Genomic DNA, 18,280 nt, shown 5'->3' on the forward strand with positions numbered 1-18,280 from the left:
GTGATCTGCACCGGCTGCTCGTACGACTACCCACCACCTGCTCCCATGGCTTCACGTGACCCTGATCGGGGGCTCAGCAGGTGATACACCTTCCCCAAGGGTGACCTGCAGGCTAGCAGAGGGAAGGAGCACCTCACACCTCCTTTGGTAGAGACATAGCTCCAGCCCACCTCCTGGTTTTGATATACAGTCACTATAAAAAGTATTCACCCCCCCCCCCCCCGGGGTCTTCATGTTTTATTGTCTTACAGCATTGAACCAATTCACAGTGGATTTAATTTGGCTTTTTTGACACTGATCAACAGAAAAGGACTCTTTCATGTCAAAGTGAAAACAGATCTCTACAAAGTGATCTAAATTACAAATATAAAACACAAAATAACTGATTGCATACGTATTCTGACATCAAGTCATCACCGGTGCAGCCAATTGGTTTTAGAAGTCACATAATTAGTTAAATGGAGATCTGTTTTTGGAGATCTGAGTGAGTCAAGGTTCTTCAATTGATTGTAGGAGAAGTACACCTGTATCTGGAAGGTCCAACGGCTGGTGAGTCAGTATCCTGGTAAAAACTATACCATGAAGACAAAAGGGTACTCCAAGCAACTCTGCAAAAAAGGTTATTGAAAAGCACAAGTCAGGAGACGGATACAAGAAAATTTCCAAATCACTGAATATCCCTCGGAGTACAGTTAAGTCAATCATCAAGAAATGGAAATAATATGGCTCAGCTGTACATCTGCCTAGAGCAGACCGTCCTCAAAAACTGAGTGACCGTGCAAGAAGGGGTCTAGTGAGGCCCTGGGAGGCTTGTGAAGGTAGAGGGTAAAATGAATGCAGCAAAATACAGGGAAATCCTGGAGGAAAACCCGATGCAGTCAGCAAGAGATCTGCAACTTGAGAGAAGATTTGTTTTCCAGCAAGACAATGACCTCAAGCATAAAGCCAAAACTACGCAGGAATGGCTTAAAAACAATAAAGTTAATGTCCTGGAGTGGCCAAGTCAGAGTCCTGACCTCAATTCAATTGAGAATTTGTGGCTGGAGTTGGAAAAGGCTGTTCACTCTCGATCGCCATGCGATCTGACAGAGCTTGAGCAGTTTAGGAAAGAAGAATGGGGGAAATTTGCAGTGTCCAGATGTGCAAAGCTGACAGAGACCTATCCTCAAGGTTGTCAAAGGTGCAACTACTAAATATAGATTCAAAGGGGGTGAATACTTGTGCAATCATTTATTTTTGTAATTAGATGACTTTTTTTGGTTCCATTTTCACATGGAACAGTCTTTTTCTGTTGATCGGTGTCAATAAAAGCAAAATGAAACCCACTGTGATTCAATGTTGTAAATCAATAAAACATGAGAACATTTAAGGGGGGTGGGGGATGAATACTTTTTATAGGCACTGTACATGTGACAAGGAAAGCTAATCTAATCTAGGTCCCCCTCAGCCTCCTTTCCTCCAGGGTTAACAGTCTCAGTTTGCGCGGCCTTTCCTTATAATTCATGTCCTGGTAACGTCCTGCTGAATTATTTCTGTGCCGCTCCACAGGAACCTGGAGGCACCAGAGGCCCCTCTCTACACGGCTAAAGCACATCGAGAAATTATCAACTGTATTGATGGTGTTGGGGGGCTGGGAATTGGACAGGGAGCCCCGGAAATTGTCACCGGAAGCAGGGATGGTGAGTACTCCAAATCCAATTGGTTTAGTATTGTCACGTGTGCCGCGTAACAGTGAAAAACTGTGGTTTGCGTGTGATCCAGACCAACCACGCCAAATGGGAAAAGAAAGAAGAACCTGAAGATGTTGTTGCACCAACACAGGAGATTCTGCAGATGCTGGAAGTCCAAAGCAACACACAGAAAATGCCGGAGGAGCTCCGCAGGTCAGGACATTGATAAAGAGTCTCGGCCCTTCTCCGCAGATGCTGAGTTCCTCCGGCACCTTGTGTGTGTTAGAGCAACGGAGAAAGTACAGACAGGCAGACGAAGGGCAAGAGGCTTGCCGAGGAGATCGAGCTGTCGCTTTTAGCATTTCAGTAAACAGACTGAGGCATGACAAGATTACACTGGAAGTACTCTGCTGGTCAGTCCACGTGTGTCCTGCACATGCCACTTACTTTGCAAATCGATTGATTTATTTATGTATTACATATTTATTAATTGGTTTATTGATTGAGATGTAGTGTGGAACAGGCCCTTCTGCTCCTTCGAACTGTGCTGCCCAGTAGTCCCCCGATTTAACCCTAGCCTAATCACGGGACAGTTTACAATGACCAGTTAACCTACCGACCGGTAGGTCTTTGGACGGTGGGAGGAAACCGGAGCACCGTGAGGAAACCCACACGGTCACAGGGAGAAATTACAGACTCCTTACAGGCAGTGGTGGGAATTGAACCCAGGTTACCGGTACTGTGAAGCGTTGTGCTAACCATTACACTGGCCTGTCCGTTTGTGTTCTGCACTTTGTAAAGGGGAATTGGTAAATTGGTTTAAACCTGTCGTGTGTATGGAGGCACAATGGAAAGATCGTCTAACCTGGGGACAAGATGTAGTTGCCATGAACGTGGTTAGGTTGAGTTGTTCTTTGATCGTGGCTAATCATTTGCAACAGTTTCGTCACCATACGAGGAGACATTATCAGTGCGCAGTTGATTGCGGTGTGTCTCCGAACGCTTCGCCTTCGTATACCGTACTTATCAACCAGCTGATTGATCAGCAACTCCATTCCCGAGTGTTCGCATCTCTGAGGGCCTGAATATCGATGAGGTGGGCAAGACAGTGGCTACGCTTCCTGGGCTTGCTCGCACTGTGACTTCCACTGGCGTCCAGTCGAACCTGTGCCCCTCTCCATCTTCGTAGGTAGGGAGTGAAAATAAATCAGCCATGCACCAGACTCGATGGGCTGAATGGCCTAATTCTGCTGCTATGTCTTATGGTCATATTGGAGCAGAGGAAGCTGAGAAAGCACGGATGGAACTCGACGTCGAGCCTGGACAGGACAAATAGGAGACTTTACCCACCCCCCCCCCCCCCCGACAGATGTGTCCAAATCAGGTTCAAAGTTCAGAGTACATAGGTGTCACCATATACAACCGTGCAATTCATTTTTTCTGGGCATTCACAGCAATACAAAGAAACAAAATAATAATAAATAAGCAATGAATATTGAGAACATGAGGTGAAGTGTCCTTGAAAGTGAGGGAACAGTTCAGTATGGGGCTGAGTGAAGTTCTCCCCTTTGGTTCAAGAGCCTGATGGTTGAGAGGCAGTAACTGTTTGTGAACCTGGTGGCGTGAGCCAAGAGGCTCTTGTACCTCCTACCTGATGGCAGCAGCGAGAAGAGAGTGTGGCCCCGGGAGGATCGGACAGTGTGGAGCACCCTGGGGGAGTGGACAGTGAGCTGTACAAGTACCCAGAGGGGCATTTGAAACACCAGGGCAGAGAAGTGCTGGTGGACGGGCCGGCAGACCCCGTGCGTGCAGCGAGCTGAAAGGCCTGTTCTGTGCCGCGGGGCTGGTGGGGAGAGGCCAGACGGGGAATTCTGAGCCGGTTGAAATCGCTGTGTGGTGTCTGTCACCTTTGCAGGGTCGGTCAGGGTGTGGGACCCTCGGCAGAAGGACCTTCCTGTGGCCAACATGGAGCCAGCAGAGGGGTTCAACAGGAGAGACTGCTGGACGGTCACTTTCGGTGAGATGATCCACATTGAATGTCGTGTACACCTCTCACATCCCCACAAACACACCCCCAGACTCTATCAAAAACCTGCACTCTCCCCTCCCTCTCTCCCACTAACTCCCCCTCTCCCCAACACAATCATGCCCCTCTCCCAAATCCCCGTGTCTTACCACCCCCTCTTTCCTCTCTCTCCCCCTCCCCTAACCCAATCACCCCCTCTTCCAAACTCCCCCCTAACCAACCACCTGACCCCTTTTCCCTCTTCCCCCTCCCTTCCCTCTCTTCCCCTTCCCCCTCCCTTTCCCCTCATACCCGTTTCCCCTCATATCCCTCCCATTCCCCCATATCCCTCCCATTCCTTCATATCCCTCCCTTTCCCCTCATACCCCTCCCTTTCCCCTCTTTCCCCTTCCTTTCCCCTCATCCTCCCATCACTTTTCCCTCTCCCCCCTCCCTTCCCCCTCTTCCCCTTACTTCCCCTCTTCCCCCTCTTTCCCCTTTTCTCTCCCTTGCCCTCTTCTCCCCCTCCCTTTTCCTCTCCCCTCCCTTCCCCGTTCCACCCTCCCTTTTCCCTCCATCCCCCCTTTCCCCTCTATCCCCTCCCTAACCCCTCTTCATCCACTCTCTTCCCCTATTCTCCCCTCCCGTTCCCTCTTCCACCCTCTCTTTCCCCCTTTTTCCTCCCTTTCCCCTCTTCCTCCTCCTCCCTCTTCCCCCTCCCTTCCCCTTCCCCCTCTCCTTTTTCACTCTTCCCCCCCCCCCCACGGCGTGTTAAAAATTTGTGTTTGATCTGTGTCTCAGGTCACGCGTGTAGTCAGTGGGACCGCTGTGTTTGTGCCGGCTACGACAACGGGGACATCAAACTGTTTGACCTGCGGAACATGGAGGTTCGATGGGAGACAAACATCAAGAGTGGGGTAAGGTTGAACTGACAGGAGAAAATGCATCAAAAGTGTTAGCATTTCTGCATCTGATGTGAAATGGCAACTTCATCCCCAGATCTGGGTTCAGTAGGCAGGTCCCACTTATGCTGAAGGCAGTTCTCGAATTTCAAAGTAAATTTATTGTCAAAGTTCATATATGTCACCATACACAACCCTGAGATCCATTTTCATGTGGGCAAAGTCAACATATCCCTAGAATAACAACAATTAACAGAATCAATAAAAGACCGCACCAACTCGGGCGTTCAACTAGGGTGCAGAAGACAACAAACTGTGCAAATACAAGAAGAAGAAATAATAATAATAATAAATAAATAAGCAATAAATATCAAGAGCATGAGATGAAGAATTCTTGAAAGTGAGTCCATTGATTGTGGGAACATTTCAATGATGGGGCAAGTGCAGTTATCCATTTTAGTTCAAGAGCCTGATGGTTGAGGGGTAATAACTGTTCCTGAACCTGGTGGTGTGGGACCTGAGGCTCATTGTGGTGAGTGAAGTTATCCACACTGGTTCAGGAGCCTGATGGTTGTGGGGTAATAACTGTTCCTGAACCTGGTGGTGTGGGACCTGAGGCTCATTGTGGTGAGTGAAGTTATCCACACCGGTTCAGGAGCCTGATGGTTGTGGGGTAATAACTGTTCCTGAACCTGGTGGTGTGGGACCTGAGGCTCATTGTGGTGAGTGAAGTTATCCACACCGGTTCAGGAGCCTGATGGTTGAGGGGTAATAACTGTTCCTGAACCTGGTGGTGTGGGACCTGAGGCTCATTGTGGTGAGTGAAGTTATCCACACTGGTTCAGGAGCCTGATGGTTGTGGGGTAATAACTGTTCCTGAACCTGGTGGTGTGGGACCTGAGGCTCATTGTGGTGAGTGAAGTTACCCACACTGATTCAGGAGCCTGATGGTTGAGGGGTAATAACTGTTCCTGAACCTGGTGGTGTGGGACCTGAGGCTCATTGTGGTGAGTGAGGTTATCCACACTGGTTCAGGAGCCTGATGGTTGTAGGGTAATAACTGTTCCTGAACCTGGTGGTGTGGGACCTGAGGCTCATTGTGGTGAGTGAAGTTATCCACACTGGTTCAGGAGCCTGATGGTTGAGGGGTAATAACTATTCCTGAACCTGGTGGTGTGGGACCTGAGGCTCATTGTGGTGAGTGAAGTTATCCACACTGGTTCAGGAGCCTGATGGTTGTGGGGTAATAACTGTTCCTGAATCTGATGGTGTGGGACCTGAGGCTCCTGTACCTTCTTCCTGATGGCAGCAGCGAGAAGAGAGTGTGGCCTGGGTGGTGGGGGTCTGTGAGGACGGATGCTGCTTTCCTACGACAGTGTTTCAGGTGGATGTGCTCAGTAGTGGGGAAGGCTTCACCCGTGATGGACTGGCCATATCCTTTACTCTTTGTAGTGTTTTCCATTCATGAGTATTGGTGTTTACAGGCCAAGCAATACACTGTCCACCACTCACCTATAGAGTTTGTCGAAGTTTTATATGTCATGCAGAATTGTCGCCAACTTGCACAGAAGTAGAGGCGCTGCCATGCTTTCTTTGTACTTGCACTTGCACTTGCTTGATGGGCCCAGTTCGAAGTAATAACACCAAGTAATTCCACGTTGCTGAATTGAGGACTGGCTGATGGACCTCCGGTTTCCATCTGCCGAAGTTCTGGTACATAGCTGGTATTGGTATTGTTTGATTACTGTCACATGACTCAAGATACAGTGAAAAGCTTGTCAAAGGTTCAAAGTACCTTTATTATCGAAGTATACTGTACACAACCCTGAGATTCGCATTCCCCACAGACAGCCACGAAACAAAGAAACACCATGGAACCAACCTGGTGAAAGAAAAAGATCAGACAAAATTGTTTTGCAAAAAAAAAAATGGTGCGAACAGCACCGAAGAAGAATGAGCAAAAACACAAAATCAAAAGGCATATTTCAATGCATTTTAGCCCAGTGTTGAAAGTAGCAACAAAAAAAGAGCGATCATAAAACATCACACATGTGAATTAAGAGTCTAAGTCTACATACTGCAGCACCTCGATGATTTCAGTCTACCTTGGTGCTTTAGTCAGTGAGGGATGGAGTCGAGCATGGGCCTAGGCCCCTTCTCCTGGCTTCCTGGCCTCAATGCCGTGCACTTTGGTCGCAGACTCATAGAGCCCCCTCTGAGACAGCAAAGCACCAGATGGCCCAATCGGCCCAAAATCGCGCCACCAGAGTGTAGATAACAGGTTCCAGTGGTAGCTGAGCCACATCTGAAATAAACAGAAGTGAAAGAAGTGGCTTCATGAACCATCTTGAGGATGTTGCCTTTGGTAGCACTGTTCTTGCATGCTGTCGTTACACAATGCCTCGAGCTAGAACCGGGTAAATCAATAGCAGAGTTGCTGAATAAAGTGTCACAGTTACAGAGAAAGTGCAGTGCGTTAACAGGGCCCACGCACAAAATGCTCTTACCCCATCCCCCCTCCTGCCATCCTACCAGAGACAGGGTTCCTCCTCTCGCCTACCACCCCACCAGCCCCTGCATCCAGCACGTAATCGTGAAATCTCCGCCACCTGCAGTGCCATCTAACCACCAAGCACGTCCTTCTCTGCCCCCCCCCTCACTCCCTTGTCCATTCATCCCACCCCACTGATCTCCCACCTGGCACTTACCCTTGCAAGCAGAACAAGTGCCCCTACACCTCCCCCCCCCCCCCTCACCACCATTCAGGGCCCCAAACCGTCCTTCCAGGTGAGGTGACACTTCACCTGTGAGTCTGCTGGGGTCATCGACTGTGTCCGGTGCTCCCGGTGTGGCCTCCGTATATCAGTGAGACCCAACGTAGATTGGGAGACCGCTTCGCTGAGCACCTGTACTCCATCCGCCAGAAAAGGCGGGATCTCCCAGTGGTCACTCATTCTAATTCCACTTCCCGTTCCCTTTCTGATATTCCCATCCATGGCCTCCTCCACTGTCGTGATGAGGCCACACTCAGGTTGGAGGAACAACATCTTATATTCCATCCGGGTAGCCTCCAACCTGATGGCATGAACATCGATTTCTCAAACTTCCAGTAATGCCCCCCACCCTCCTCCTTCACCACTTCCCGTCCCCTTTTCCCTCCCTCACCTCATCTCCTTGCCCACCCATCGCCTCCCTCTGGTGCTCCTCCCCCTTTTCTTTCTTCCATGGCCTCTGTCTCTTTCACCAATCAACTTCCCAGCTCTTTTCTTCATCCCTCCCCCTCCCGGTTTCACCTATCACCCAGCATTACTCCCCTCACCCCACCTTTCAGATCTACTGCTCATCTCTCTCTCTCCAGCCCTGCCGAAGGGTTTCAGCCCGAAACGTCGACTGTACTCTTTTCCTAGATGCTGCCCAGCCTGCTGAGTTCCTCCAGCATTTTGTGTGTGTTACTCTGTCCATAGACACTGTCTGACCTGCTGAGTTCCTCCGGCATTTTGTGTGTGTTACTCTGACCATAGACACTGCCTGACCCGCTGAGTTCCTCCAGCATTTTGTGTGTGTTACTCTGACCATAGACACTGTCTGACCTGCTGAGTTCCTCCAGCATTTTGTGTGTGTTACTCTGACCATAGACACTGTCTGACCTGCTGAGTTCCTCCAGCATTTTGTGTGTGTTACTCTGACCATAGACACTGTCTGACCTGCTGAGTTCCTCCAGCATTTTGTGTGTGTTACTCTGACCATAGACACTGTCTGACCTGCTGAGTTCCTCCAGCATTTTGTGTGTGTTACTCTGTCATTAACACTGTCTGACCTGCTGAGTTCCTCCAGCATTTTGTGTGTGTTACTCTGTCATTAACACTGTCTGACCTGCTGAGTTCCTCCAGCATTTTGTGTGTGTTACTCTGTCCATAGACACTGTCTGACCTGCTGAGTTCCTCCAGCATTCTGTGTGTGTGGCTTGGATTTCCAGCATCCACAGATTTTCCCTTGTCAGTAACAGGTCCAGCCAGCTAGCACCACCCAAATGCACTCATGACAAATTAACCCACTAACCCAAAGGAATGTGAGAGGAGCCCACCGGGGTATAGGGAGAACACACAAGACTCCTGACAGACCGCAGTCGAACCCAGGTCACTGGTGCAGTAGTGGCATTATGGTAACTGCTACACCACTCTGCTGTCTCAAAACACGTAGTGTTAAAGTTACCGAGACGTAGACAGATAAAGAGGGAGTGTGCTGACAAGTGGGAGATGAAGATGTCATCTTCAGCATTTGTGTAAATATGTGATGATGATAAGCTGGAAACTCTGCTGGTTGGCCCACGTGTAGGTCTGTGCAATGGAGACCTATAGCACAATCAGGTTTATCGTCACTCACACAAAGTTGCAGAGCAAACTGTTATAGTTACAGAAGGTACAGTCCAGCTAGATAGAGCACCGTAACAGATCCCTGGTAAAAAAATGAAATCAAACCATTAGAAAGAGGTGGCACAGGGTCAGCGGGTGAGTGACTTCGCTTTTTTTTTAGAGGAATAGAGAGCACGTCCGTAGGGTTAGTACTTTGCTCTGGGTGTCGGATGTGGGAGCCCCGGGAATCTTCCAGTCTCCCAGAGGGCCACGTCTGCACCAGGTGCACCGAGTTGCAGCTCCTGAGAGACTGTGTAAGGGACCTGGAGCTGCGGCTCGATGACCTGCAGCTTATTAGGGAGAGTGAGCAGGAGATAGAGAGGGGCTACAGGGAGTTAGTCACCCCGCGGCTGCAGGAGTGGGTGACGGTCAGGGAAGGGATCAGACAGTAGAGAGCAGCCCTGTGGCCGTCCCCCTCAGTAATCATTATCCCGTTTTGGATGCTGTCGGGGGGGGGGTGACCTGACAGAGGACGACCACGGCGATTGGGTCTCTGTCACTGAGCCTGGTTCCGTGGTGCAGAAGGGAGAGAAGGAGATGAGGAATGTGGAATAGGGGAACAGACAGGAGGTTCTGTAGGCCTGCATTCACCAGTGGTACAGGTAGAGAAAGGGAGGAGGTCCTGAAGAGAATTCAGGGAGTTGGGTAGGAAGCTGATCTCAGGATTGCTGCCTGTGCCACATGCTAACGAGCACAGGAATAGCATGATCAGGCGTATTAATGCGTGGCTGAGAGACTGGTACAGTGCAATACATGAAATCACTACTATACTGTGCAAAAATCTTAGGCACCCTGGCTGTCATGTAAATGTATATGTGCCTAAGACATTTGCACAGTATTGTACATTCTTTGATAATAACTTTACATTGAGAGACAATAGTGTCACAGAGCTGTGTGTGTCTGCTCCTGCACCACCCCCTGCCCCTGGCACTCTGTCTCTGCCACCTGTCCCACACCCCTCCCACGGCGCTCCGCCCTCACCATTCCCAACATGCTGTGCACCCGCAAGATTTACAAACTTGCTCTCCGCTCCACGTTGACAAATAACAGTACTGTATAAAAGTCTTCAGCACCCTAGCCAAGTGTAGATGCGCCCAAGGCTTTTGCTCAGTATCCTAGCTACATCTACGTGCTTAAGACCTTTGCGCAGTACTGTGTGATCGTAACGTTTCTGGGTTTCCATCTTCAACAGGCATGTTGCATGGAGTTTGACAAGAAAGACAGCACTTTAAATAAGCTGGTCGTGACGACCCTGGAGGGAAGGATTCACATCTTCAACATGCAGGAGTACAATGCCAACAAGGGCTTTTCCTGTCGGAGTGAGAAGGTAAGGCTTGGGCTGACAGAGGGGGGGCACGACTCTGATGAACCGGAGAACACTGGAGCTGAAAGAGTTAAGTTTTGAGATTGGGGTGCGCGCATTCAGAATCAGGTTTAATATCACTGGCGAGTGTTGTAAAAAAAGAATGAATTACAGTAGTATAAGTAAGTAGTGCAAAAATAGAAATAAAAAAGTAGTGAGGTAGTGTTCATGGGTTCAGTGTCCATTCAGAAATCGGATGGCAGAGGGGAAGAAGCTGTTCCTGAATTGTTGAGTGTGTGTCTTCAGGCTTCTGTATCTCCTTGCTTACAGTAGCAATGAGAAGCCGGCATGTCCTGGGGTGGTGGGGGTCCTTAATGATGGACGTCACCTTTCTGAGGCATTGCTCCTTGGAGATGTCCCGGATACTACGGAGGCTAGTGCCCGTGATGGCACTGACTGAGTTTACAACTCTCTGCAGCTTACTTCGATCCTGTGCAGTAGCCAAATACCAAACAGTGATTCAGCCAGTTAAAATGCTCTCCACGGTACATCTATGGAAATTTGCAAGTGTTTTTGGTGATAAAACAAATCTCCTCAAACTCCTAATGAAATATAGCTGCTGTCTTGCCTTCTTTATAACTGCATCCATATTGTTGGGTCCAGTTTAGGTCCCCAAAGAAATTGACACCCAGGAATTTGAAATTGCTCCCTCTCTCCACCTCTGATCACTCTACAAGGACTGGTGTGTGTTCCTTCGACTTTTCCTCCCTGAAGTCCACAATCAGTTCTTTGATCTTACTGACTTTGAGTGAAATTTGATGCTGTGATACCACTCAACTAGCTGGCATATCTCGCTGCTTTACGCCCTCTCGTCAGCATCTGAGACTCTGCCAACAACGGGTGTACCATCAGCAAATTTACAGAGCAGGGACTCCGTCGGGGCACTGATACGTCACTTCCTCCACTGTCATTAAGCCCCTGACGTCTGCTCCAAACCCAGTGCTCTTCTGCTGACAAATGGGCTATCTAAAACTGCTCACCTGTGACTGACCAGTGCCTTAAAAGACAATCCCAGTCTCCCCCAACACTCAAACGCTCCATTCCCAGGGAAATTCCTGGTGAATCTCCTCTGCACTCTCTCCACTTCAGTCGTCTTCTTCCTCTTAGGTGCTGACCAGAAATATGCACAGGACCCAGCTTTGCATACAGTTCTGGTCGCCCCACTATAGGAAGGATGTTGAGGTTTTGATGAGGGTGCAGAGGAGGTTTACCAGGATGCCTGCCTGGTTTATCACGAGAGACTGTAGCTGGAGCATTGTGAGCAGTTTTGGGCCCTTTATCTAAGAAAGGATGTGCTGGTGTTGGAGAGGGTTCATGAGATTGATCACAGGAATGCAACGGTTAATATATGAGGAGCATTTGATGGTTCTGGGCCTGTACTCACTGGTGTTCAGAAGAATAAAGGGGGGATCTAATTGAAAGCTATTGAATATTGAAGGCCTGGATAGAGTGAACATGGGGAGGATGCCTCTTGTAGTGGGGTAAGTCTAGGGCCAGAGGGAACAACCTCAGAATAGAGGGGTGTCCATTTAGATCAGAGATGAAGAGGAATTTCTTCAGCCAGAGGGTGGTGAATCTGTGGAATTCATTGCCACAGACGGTTGTGGAGGCCAAGTCACTGAGTATATTTAAAGCAGAGGTTGTTAGGTTCTTGGTTAGTCACAGTGTCAAAGGTCACAGGGAGAAAGCAGGAGGTCGGGGTAATAAATCAGCCGTGATGGAATGGCAGAGCAGACCTGATGGGCCAAATGGCCTAATTCTGCTCCTGTGTCTTATGATTGCTGGCCGGTGGTGTGGTGGCATCCGCATGGGCCTTCGAGGTGAGCAATCCCGGGTTCGAATCCGGCCGGCTCCTTGCACGCTTTCCATCCATCCGTGCTGGGTTGGGTTGGGTTGGGCATCAAGCTAGCAACTCGGCCGCGTAGAAAAAGCAGACAAAAATGCTAAAGTAACGGCAAGGTTGCCGCCTGATGCACCACGAGGAACAACAACAGTGTCTTATGGTCATGTGGTCTAACCTACTGTTGCCATGGAAATACTTAACTCTCTCTGGTTATCACACTTCCTCTCTCTGTCCTTTCCAATCTCAAAATGGTCGTAATTCCTCCTTGTCTTTCTAAACAGATAAATTCAATAGAAATATCTTTTACTTCACTTTTGGGTTGGTTAAGTGACCGTATGAAGGTTTATAACATCTTCAGGGACATAGACAGAGAGACTGTACGTGGTCTTTGTCCCAGAGGAAACGCCAACAACTTAATGTTTGAGGAGCGTTTGATGTCTCTGGGCCTGTAGTTACTGGAGTTCAGAAGGATGGAGTGGGCTGGTGGTGTCTCTTTAAAACTTACCAGATCCTGAAAGGACTGGATAGAGTGGATGTAGGGAGGATATTTCCGTAGTTGGCAGTGTCCTGGATCTGAGGGAACAGCCCTGGAATAAAGGCACATCCCTTTCAAACTCAGTTGAGGAAGAAATTCTTCAGCAGGAGGGTGGTGAATCCATGGAATTCATTACCAAGGAAGGCAGTGGAGGTCAAGTCAATGGGTGTACTTAAGGCAGAGGTTGATTAGCTCCAGATTAGTAAGGGTTGTGGGGAGAAGGCAGAAGAATGGGTTTATAAAAATAAGTCTCGATGGAATGGTTGGTGGAGCAGACCTGGTGGGCCAGACGGCCAAACTCTGCTCCTGTATGTTGTGGTCTTACGGGATGAGTGCCTCTGCCGTTACTGAGCTGCAGAAACTCACCAATGACTGTATTTTCATTGTTTCGTGAAGCCATACAGATCCACAGCTTGGACGGTGAGGCACCTCCCTCAGAATCGATCCATCTTCGTAACAAGTGGAGGAGCTGGGAGTCTGCATCTCTGGAAGCAGTGAGTGGCTGTCTGTTGTATTGGCTGGTGCTGGGCTCTGGTCAGCACAGTGGGGAGGGAGACCGTCTCTGTTCTGATCACAAAGAAAAGTGGGAGTTCCCAGTGGCCAATCACTTGAATTACTATCCCATTTCCATTCCGACATGTTCCCATGTTCCTATCCCCATTCCCATATGTTCCCATGTTCCTATCCCCATTCCCATATGTTCCTGTGTTCCTATCCCCATTCCCGTATGTTCCTGTGTTCCTATCCCCATTCCCATATGTTCCCATGTTCCTATCCCCATTCTCATATGTTCCTGTGTTCCTATCCCCATTCCCATATGTTCCCATGTTCCTATCCCCATTCCCATATGTTCCTGTGTTCCTATCCCCATTCCCGTATGTTCCCGTGTTCCTGTCCCCATTCCCGTATGTTCCCGTGTTCCTATCCCCATTCCCATCTGTTCCCATGTTTTCTTCTTCTCTTGTCCTTTACTTTTTCCACCTATCATCTCCCAGATTCTTACTTCATTTCCCCTCCCCCAACTGCCTGGCTTCACCTATCACATATATGTCAAACTCAAGGCCCGCGGGCCAAATCCGGCCCGCGGTGGAATTATCTTTGGCCCGCGAGATAATATCTAACTACTATTAAAGCTGGCCCCAGTAATCGAAGCGCCTAAGGCATATGATATGGCTAATGCTGAGTTTATTCAGGTACCAGGTTTTCAGGGTTTTTAGTGTTTATTCGGCAGTCTTGCTCGGCAGTCTTCTTCATAAGAAACGGAATTTGTAAAGTGAAACACTTTGTAGTTATAGCAGAGACTGAGACACATGAGAGCAGGCTGAAAAAACGGAGGCAACGAAAGCTGCGTTCGCACGCGTCCGACTGATCCGGCCCGCATGAAGCTGCATTTTGCTCAATCCGGCCCGTGACCTAAAATGAGTTTGACACCCCTGACCTATCACCTACTAGCTTGTACTCCTTCCCTTCCCCCCCACCTTTTTATTCTGGCAATTAAACCTTCCTTTTCAGCCGCAGCGTGAGGTGTCAACTGTTCATTCACTTCCATAGATATTGTCTGACCTGCAGAGTTCCTCTGTTCTTGGGCAGAGCTTGTGAGCCTGGGATGGGGCGAAAGTGAAAGTTACTCGCTTCCCGGTCACCAGATGTCACAGAAGGGAGTCTGGAGGACAAGATGAGAGAAGGTTCAAATTCTAATAGTCTGGGGGTGGGGGGATACAGGTCTGAAAATGAGAAATGTTAAGTGAAGGGGGCTGGTAACATTGAGGAGGCAAGGAGTCTACAGAAGACCGGCAGATTGGGGGAATGGCTGATGGAATACGGTGTTGGGAAGTGTACGGCCATGTACGTTGATAAAAGGAGTGAAAGCGTAGACTGTTTTCTAAACGGGCAGAAAACTCACAAATCAGAGGGGCAAAGGATGCTGGTGCAGGATGGCCTTGCAGCATGAGCTGGTAGCAAGTGCAATGTTAGCATTCATTTTGTGAGGACTAGAATATAAAAGCAAGGATGGAACGCTGAGGCTGTATTGGTCAGAGTACGTTTGAAGTATGGTGAGTAGTTTTATCTACGACGGGGATGTGCTGCCATTGGAGAGGGTTCAGAGAATGCCGGGAACGAAGGGGTTAAACGATAAAGGGAGCTTGACGGTTTTGGACCTGTATGCACCGGAGTTTAGAAGAATGGGGTGTGGGGGATCTCATTAAATCCTACAAAATATTGAAAGGCCTGGACCAGGGGTTCCTAACCTGAGGCCCATAGACCCCTCAGTTAATGGTAGGAGTCCATGGCATAAAAAAGGTTGGGAACCCCCTGGCCTAGATGAAGAAAATGTGCAGGGATGTTTCCAATAGCGGGAGAATTGCACAGCCTCAGAATACAAGGATATCCATTTAGAATGGGGTTGAGGAATTTCTTTATCCAGAGGATGGCGAATCTGTGGAATTCATTGCCACAGGCAGCTGTGGAGGCCAAATCATTGTGCATATTTAAAGTGGAGATTGTTTAATGAGGGTGGGAAGGAGGCAGGAGAATGGGGTTGAGAGGGCAAATAAATCAATCATTATTGACTGTTGGGAAAGACTCGGTGAGCCAAATACTGTTCCGATAGCTTATGGTCTTATAATTACTTCGGTTCACTCCCATTGTCAGTCCTGCTCTTGTAGTTCTGTAATAAAGTTACTGGTCTATTTAACATTGCAGGGTCTGTCTAAACTAGTCCTATTCATATTCAGGTGCATACCCCCTTTGATCACAAGAACCTTGAAGCACAGAACAGTACAGCACAGCTCCAAAGCCTCCCAAGTTGAGGAGGGCGCTGGCCAATTCTGCTGATCCCCAGCCACAACACCATTCACAGCAGAAACTCATTGACATGGTGTCCCACTGAGCCAACCAGACAAGATAGACCTTCTGTGGATCTGTCCAAGCATCTTTTACCATTTCTGACACCTCCCTCCTCTTTCTCAATCTCTGGAGACAAATTGTCAACTGGTATCTTTCATAAACCTACCAGTTCCCATGGTTATCTTGACTACACCCCTTCCCACCCTGTTTCCTGGAAAAATGCCTTTTCCCTTCCAGGGCATCGGAGGTGGCCTTCCTCTTCAAAGAACTGGCTTTCCCTTCCTCCACCATTGATGCTGTCCTCACCTGCATCTCCTCTGTCTCCCAAACATCTGCTCTGACCCCATCTTCCCCCCACCCTAACAATGATAGAGTTCCTCTTGTCTTCACCCACCACCCCACGAGCCTCTGCATCCGATAGGTCACCCTCCGCAACTTCGCCATTCCCAAAAGGATCCTATCACTAAACGTATCTTTACCTCCCTCTCTCTCCTTTCCATGATTCCGTCCATTGATCCTCCCTCCTGGCACTTCTCCCTGCAAGTGACAGAAATGCTACACCTGCCCATTCACGTTCTCACTCACCTCCATTCAGGGCCCCGAACTGTCCATCCAGGTGAGGCAACGCTTCCCCTGCGAATCTGCTGGGGTCCGGTGCTCATGATGTGGCCTCCTCCACACTGGTGAGATCCGCTGTAAATCGGGGGACTGCTTTGTCGAGCATCTCCGCTCCATCCGCCAGAAGTAGAATTTTAATGCCGATTCCCATTCCCGTTCTGATGTGTTGATCCATGGCCTCTTCTTGTGCCACGTGGAGGGCCACCCTCTGTCTGGGTAGCCTCCAACCTGATGCCATTAATATTGATTTCTCCTTACGGTAAAAAAAAATCCTTTCCCTTCCCTTCTTCTGTTTCCCACTCTGGCCTCCTACCTCTTCTCAGCTGCCTATCACATCCCCCGGTTCCCCTCCTCCTTCCCTTACTCTCCTCACCTATCAGATTCCTTCCTCTCCAGCCCTTTATCTTCCCCATACACCTGGCTTCACCCATCACTTTCTAACTTGTCCTCCTCCCCCTCCCCCCACCAAACCTTTTTATTTTGGCATCTTCCCCCTTCCTTCTCAGTCCTGAAGAAGGGTTTTGGCCCAAAACGTTGACTGTTTATTAACTTCCATAGATGGTGCCTGACCTGCTGAGCTCCCCCAGCATTTTGTGTGTGTTACTCTGACCATAGACACTGTCTGACCTGCTGAGTTCCTCCAGCATTTTGTGTGTGTTACTCCGACCATAGACGCTGTCTGACCTGCTGAGCTCCCCCAGCATTTTGTGTGTGTTACTCTGACCATAGACACTGTCTGACCTGCTGAGTTCCTCCAGCATTTTGTGTCTGTTACTCTGACCATAGACACTGCCTGACCTGCTGAGTTCCTCCAGCATTTTGTGTGTGTTACTCAGACCATAGACACTGTCTGACCTGCTGAGATCCTCCAGCATTTTGTGTGTGTTACTCTGTCCATAGACACTGTCTGACCTGCTGAGTTCCTCCAGCATTTTGTGTGTGTTACTCTGTCCATAGACACTGTCTCACCTGCCGAGTTCCTCCAGCATTTTGTGTGTGTTACTCTGTCCATAGACACTGTCTGACCTGCTGAGTTCCTCCAGCATTTTGTGTGTGTTACTCTGTCCATAGACACTGTCTGACCTGCTGAGTTCCTCCAGCATTTTGTGTGTGTTACTCTGTCCATAGACACTGTCTGACCTGCTGAGTTCCTCCAGCATTTTGTGTGTGTTACTCTGACCATAGACACTGTCTGACCTGCTGAGTTCCTCCAGCATTTTGTGTGTGTTACTCTGCCCATAGACACTGTCTGACCTGCTGAGTTCCTCCAGCATTTTGTGTGTGTTCATCTTTCTCTGTCTCTCCCGCAGCAATTCTTCACAACTGCGTGAAAGGACCGACCATGAGCGAGAGGACAAGGATTCGACAAGTCCCACCCTCCTGAACAGCATCTCCCTCTCCTCACAGCCCGTTGGAAGCCTGGACTGGAACAGCGATAAGCAAGGCCTGTGTATCTGTGCATCCTTTGACCACAAAGTCCACATCATCTTCATGGTAGACCAGCAGACCTTCTAGCTGGAGCAGTGGGCAGCATAGCAGTTGGAGGCGGCAGTTAGAACAATCTTTACTACTTGAAGCTGAGCAGTCGATTGACTCATCAAGGGCTTGCTTTTTGTTTGTGAAAGGCTCTCAGATGTGAGGTGTCAGTACTGTATTTTGTTAACAGGAATTTATTGTAATGGAGTTGAGATAAACGGTATTTTTCAATGCAGTGGCTTCTCAACTCGTGTCATGATGGCTGCTCTGTTAAATAAACAAACTGTGAACACTTGAACAGGTTCCTTAAGGTTGTTATAGGCGGGGGTGGTAAAGGGGATCAGCTCCCACTTCCTATTAAATGTTCCCAATGGTGTACGCCTCAAATAGCCTCTGACAATCAAGTCCGGCTCCTGGCCTTCACATGTGGCTTGGCTACTAATCCTGGCGGAACTGTTTCGACTGACAGGAGAAGGGGAAAGTGCAGGTTACTGGGTCCTTAAAACCAGTCGCTTTGGACAGATGAGCTCGTCTGTTCATCCAGGAGCAGGAAAACTCTGATCTCAAACCTTGTGGCTTTGCCCACTCATGGGGAAGGCTTCGGGAGTA

At 48.9% G+C, this 18,280-nt stretch overlaps 1 protein-coding gene across 1 annotated transcript in view; it reads left to right on the top strand.

The window, feature by feature from the left end:
- The window catches only part of LOC140737371 (dynein axonemal assembly factor 10-like), a 36,987-nt gene extending 19,024 nt beyond the window's left edge, over nt 1-17,963 (top strand). The window contains exons 4-9 of the mRNA XM_073063832.1: nt 1,549-1,679; nt 3,586-3,687; nt 4,477-4,592; nt 10,182-10,316; nt 13,127-13,224; nt 17,506-17,963. Coding sequence (XP_072919933.1) covers nt 1,549-1,679; nt 3,586-3,687; nt 4,477-4,592; nt 10,182-10,316; nt 13,127-13,224; nt 17,506-17,710 — 787 coding nt within the window. The 3' untranslated portion in view covers nt 17,711-17,963. The remainder of the gene's footprint in view (nt 1-1,548; nt 1,680-3,585; nt 3,688-4,476; nt 4,593-10,181; nt 10,317-13,126; nt 13,225-17,505) is intronic.
- Nucleotides 17,964-18,280: the final 317 nt, after the last annotated feature.

Source organism: Hemitrygon akajei, chromosome 12 (assembly GCF_048418815.1).
Source record: "Hemitrygon akajei chromosome 12, sHemAka1.3, whole genome shotgun sequence".
Taxonomy (NCBI): Eukaryota; Metazoa; Chordata; class Chondrichthyes; order Myliobatiformes; family Dasyatidae; genus Hemitrygon; species Hemitrygon akajei.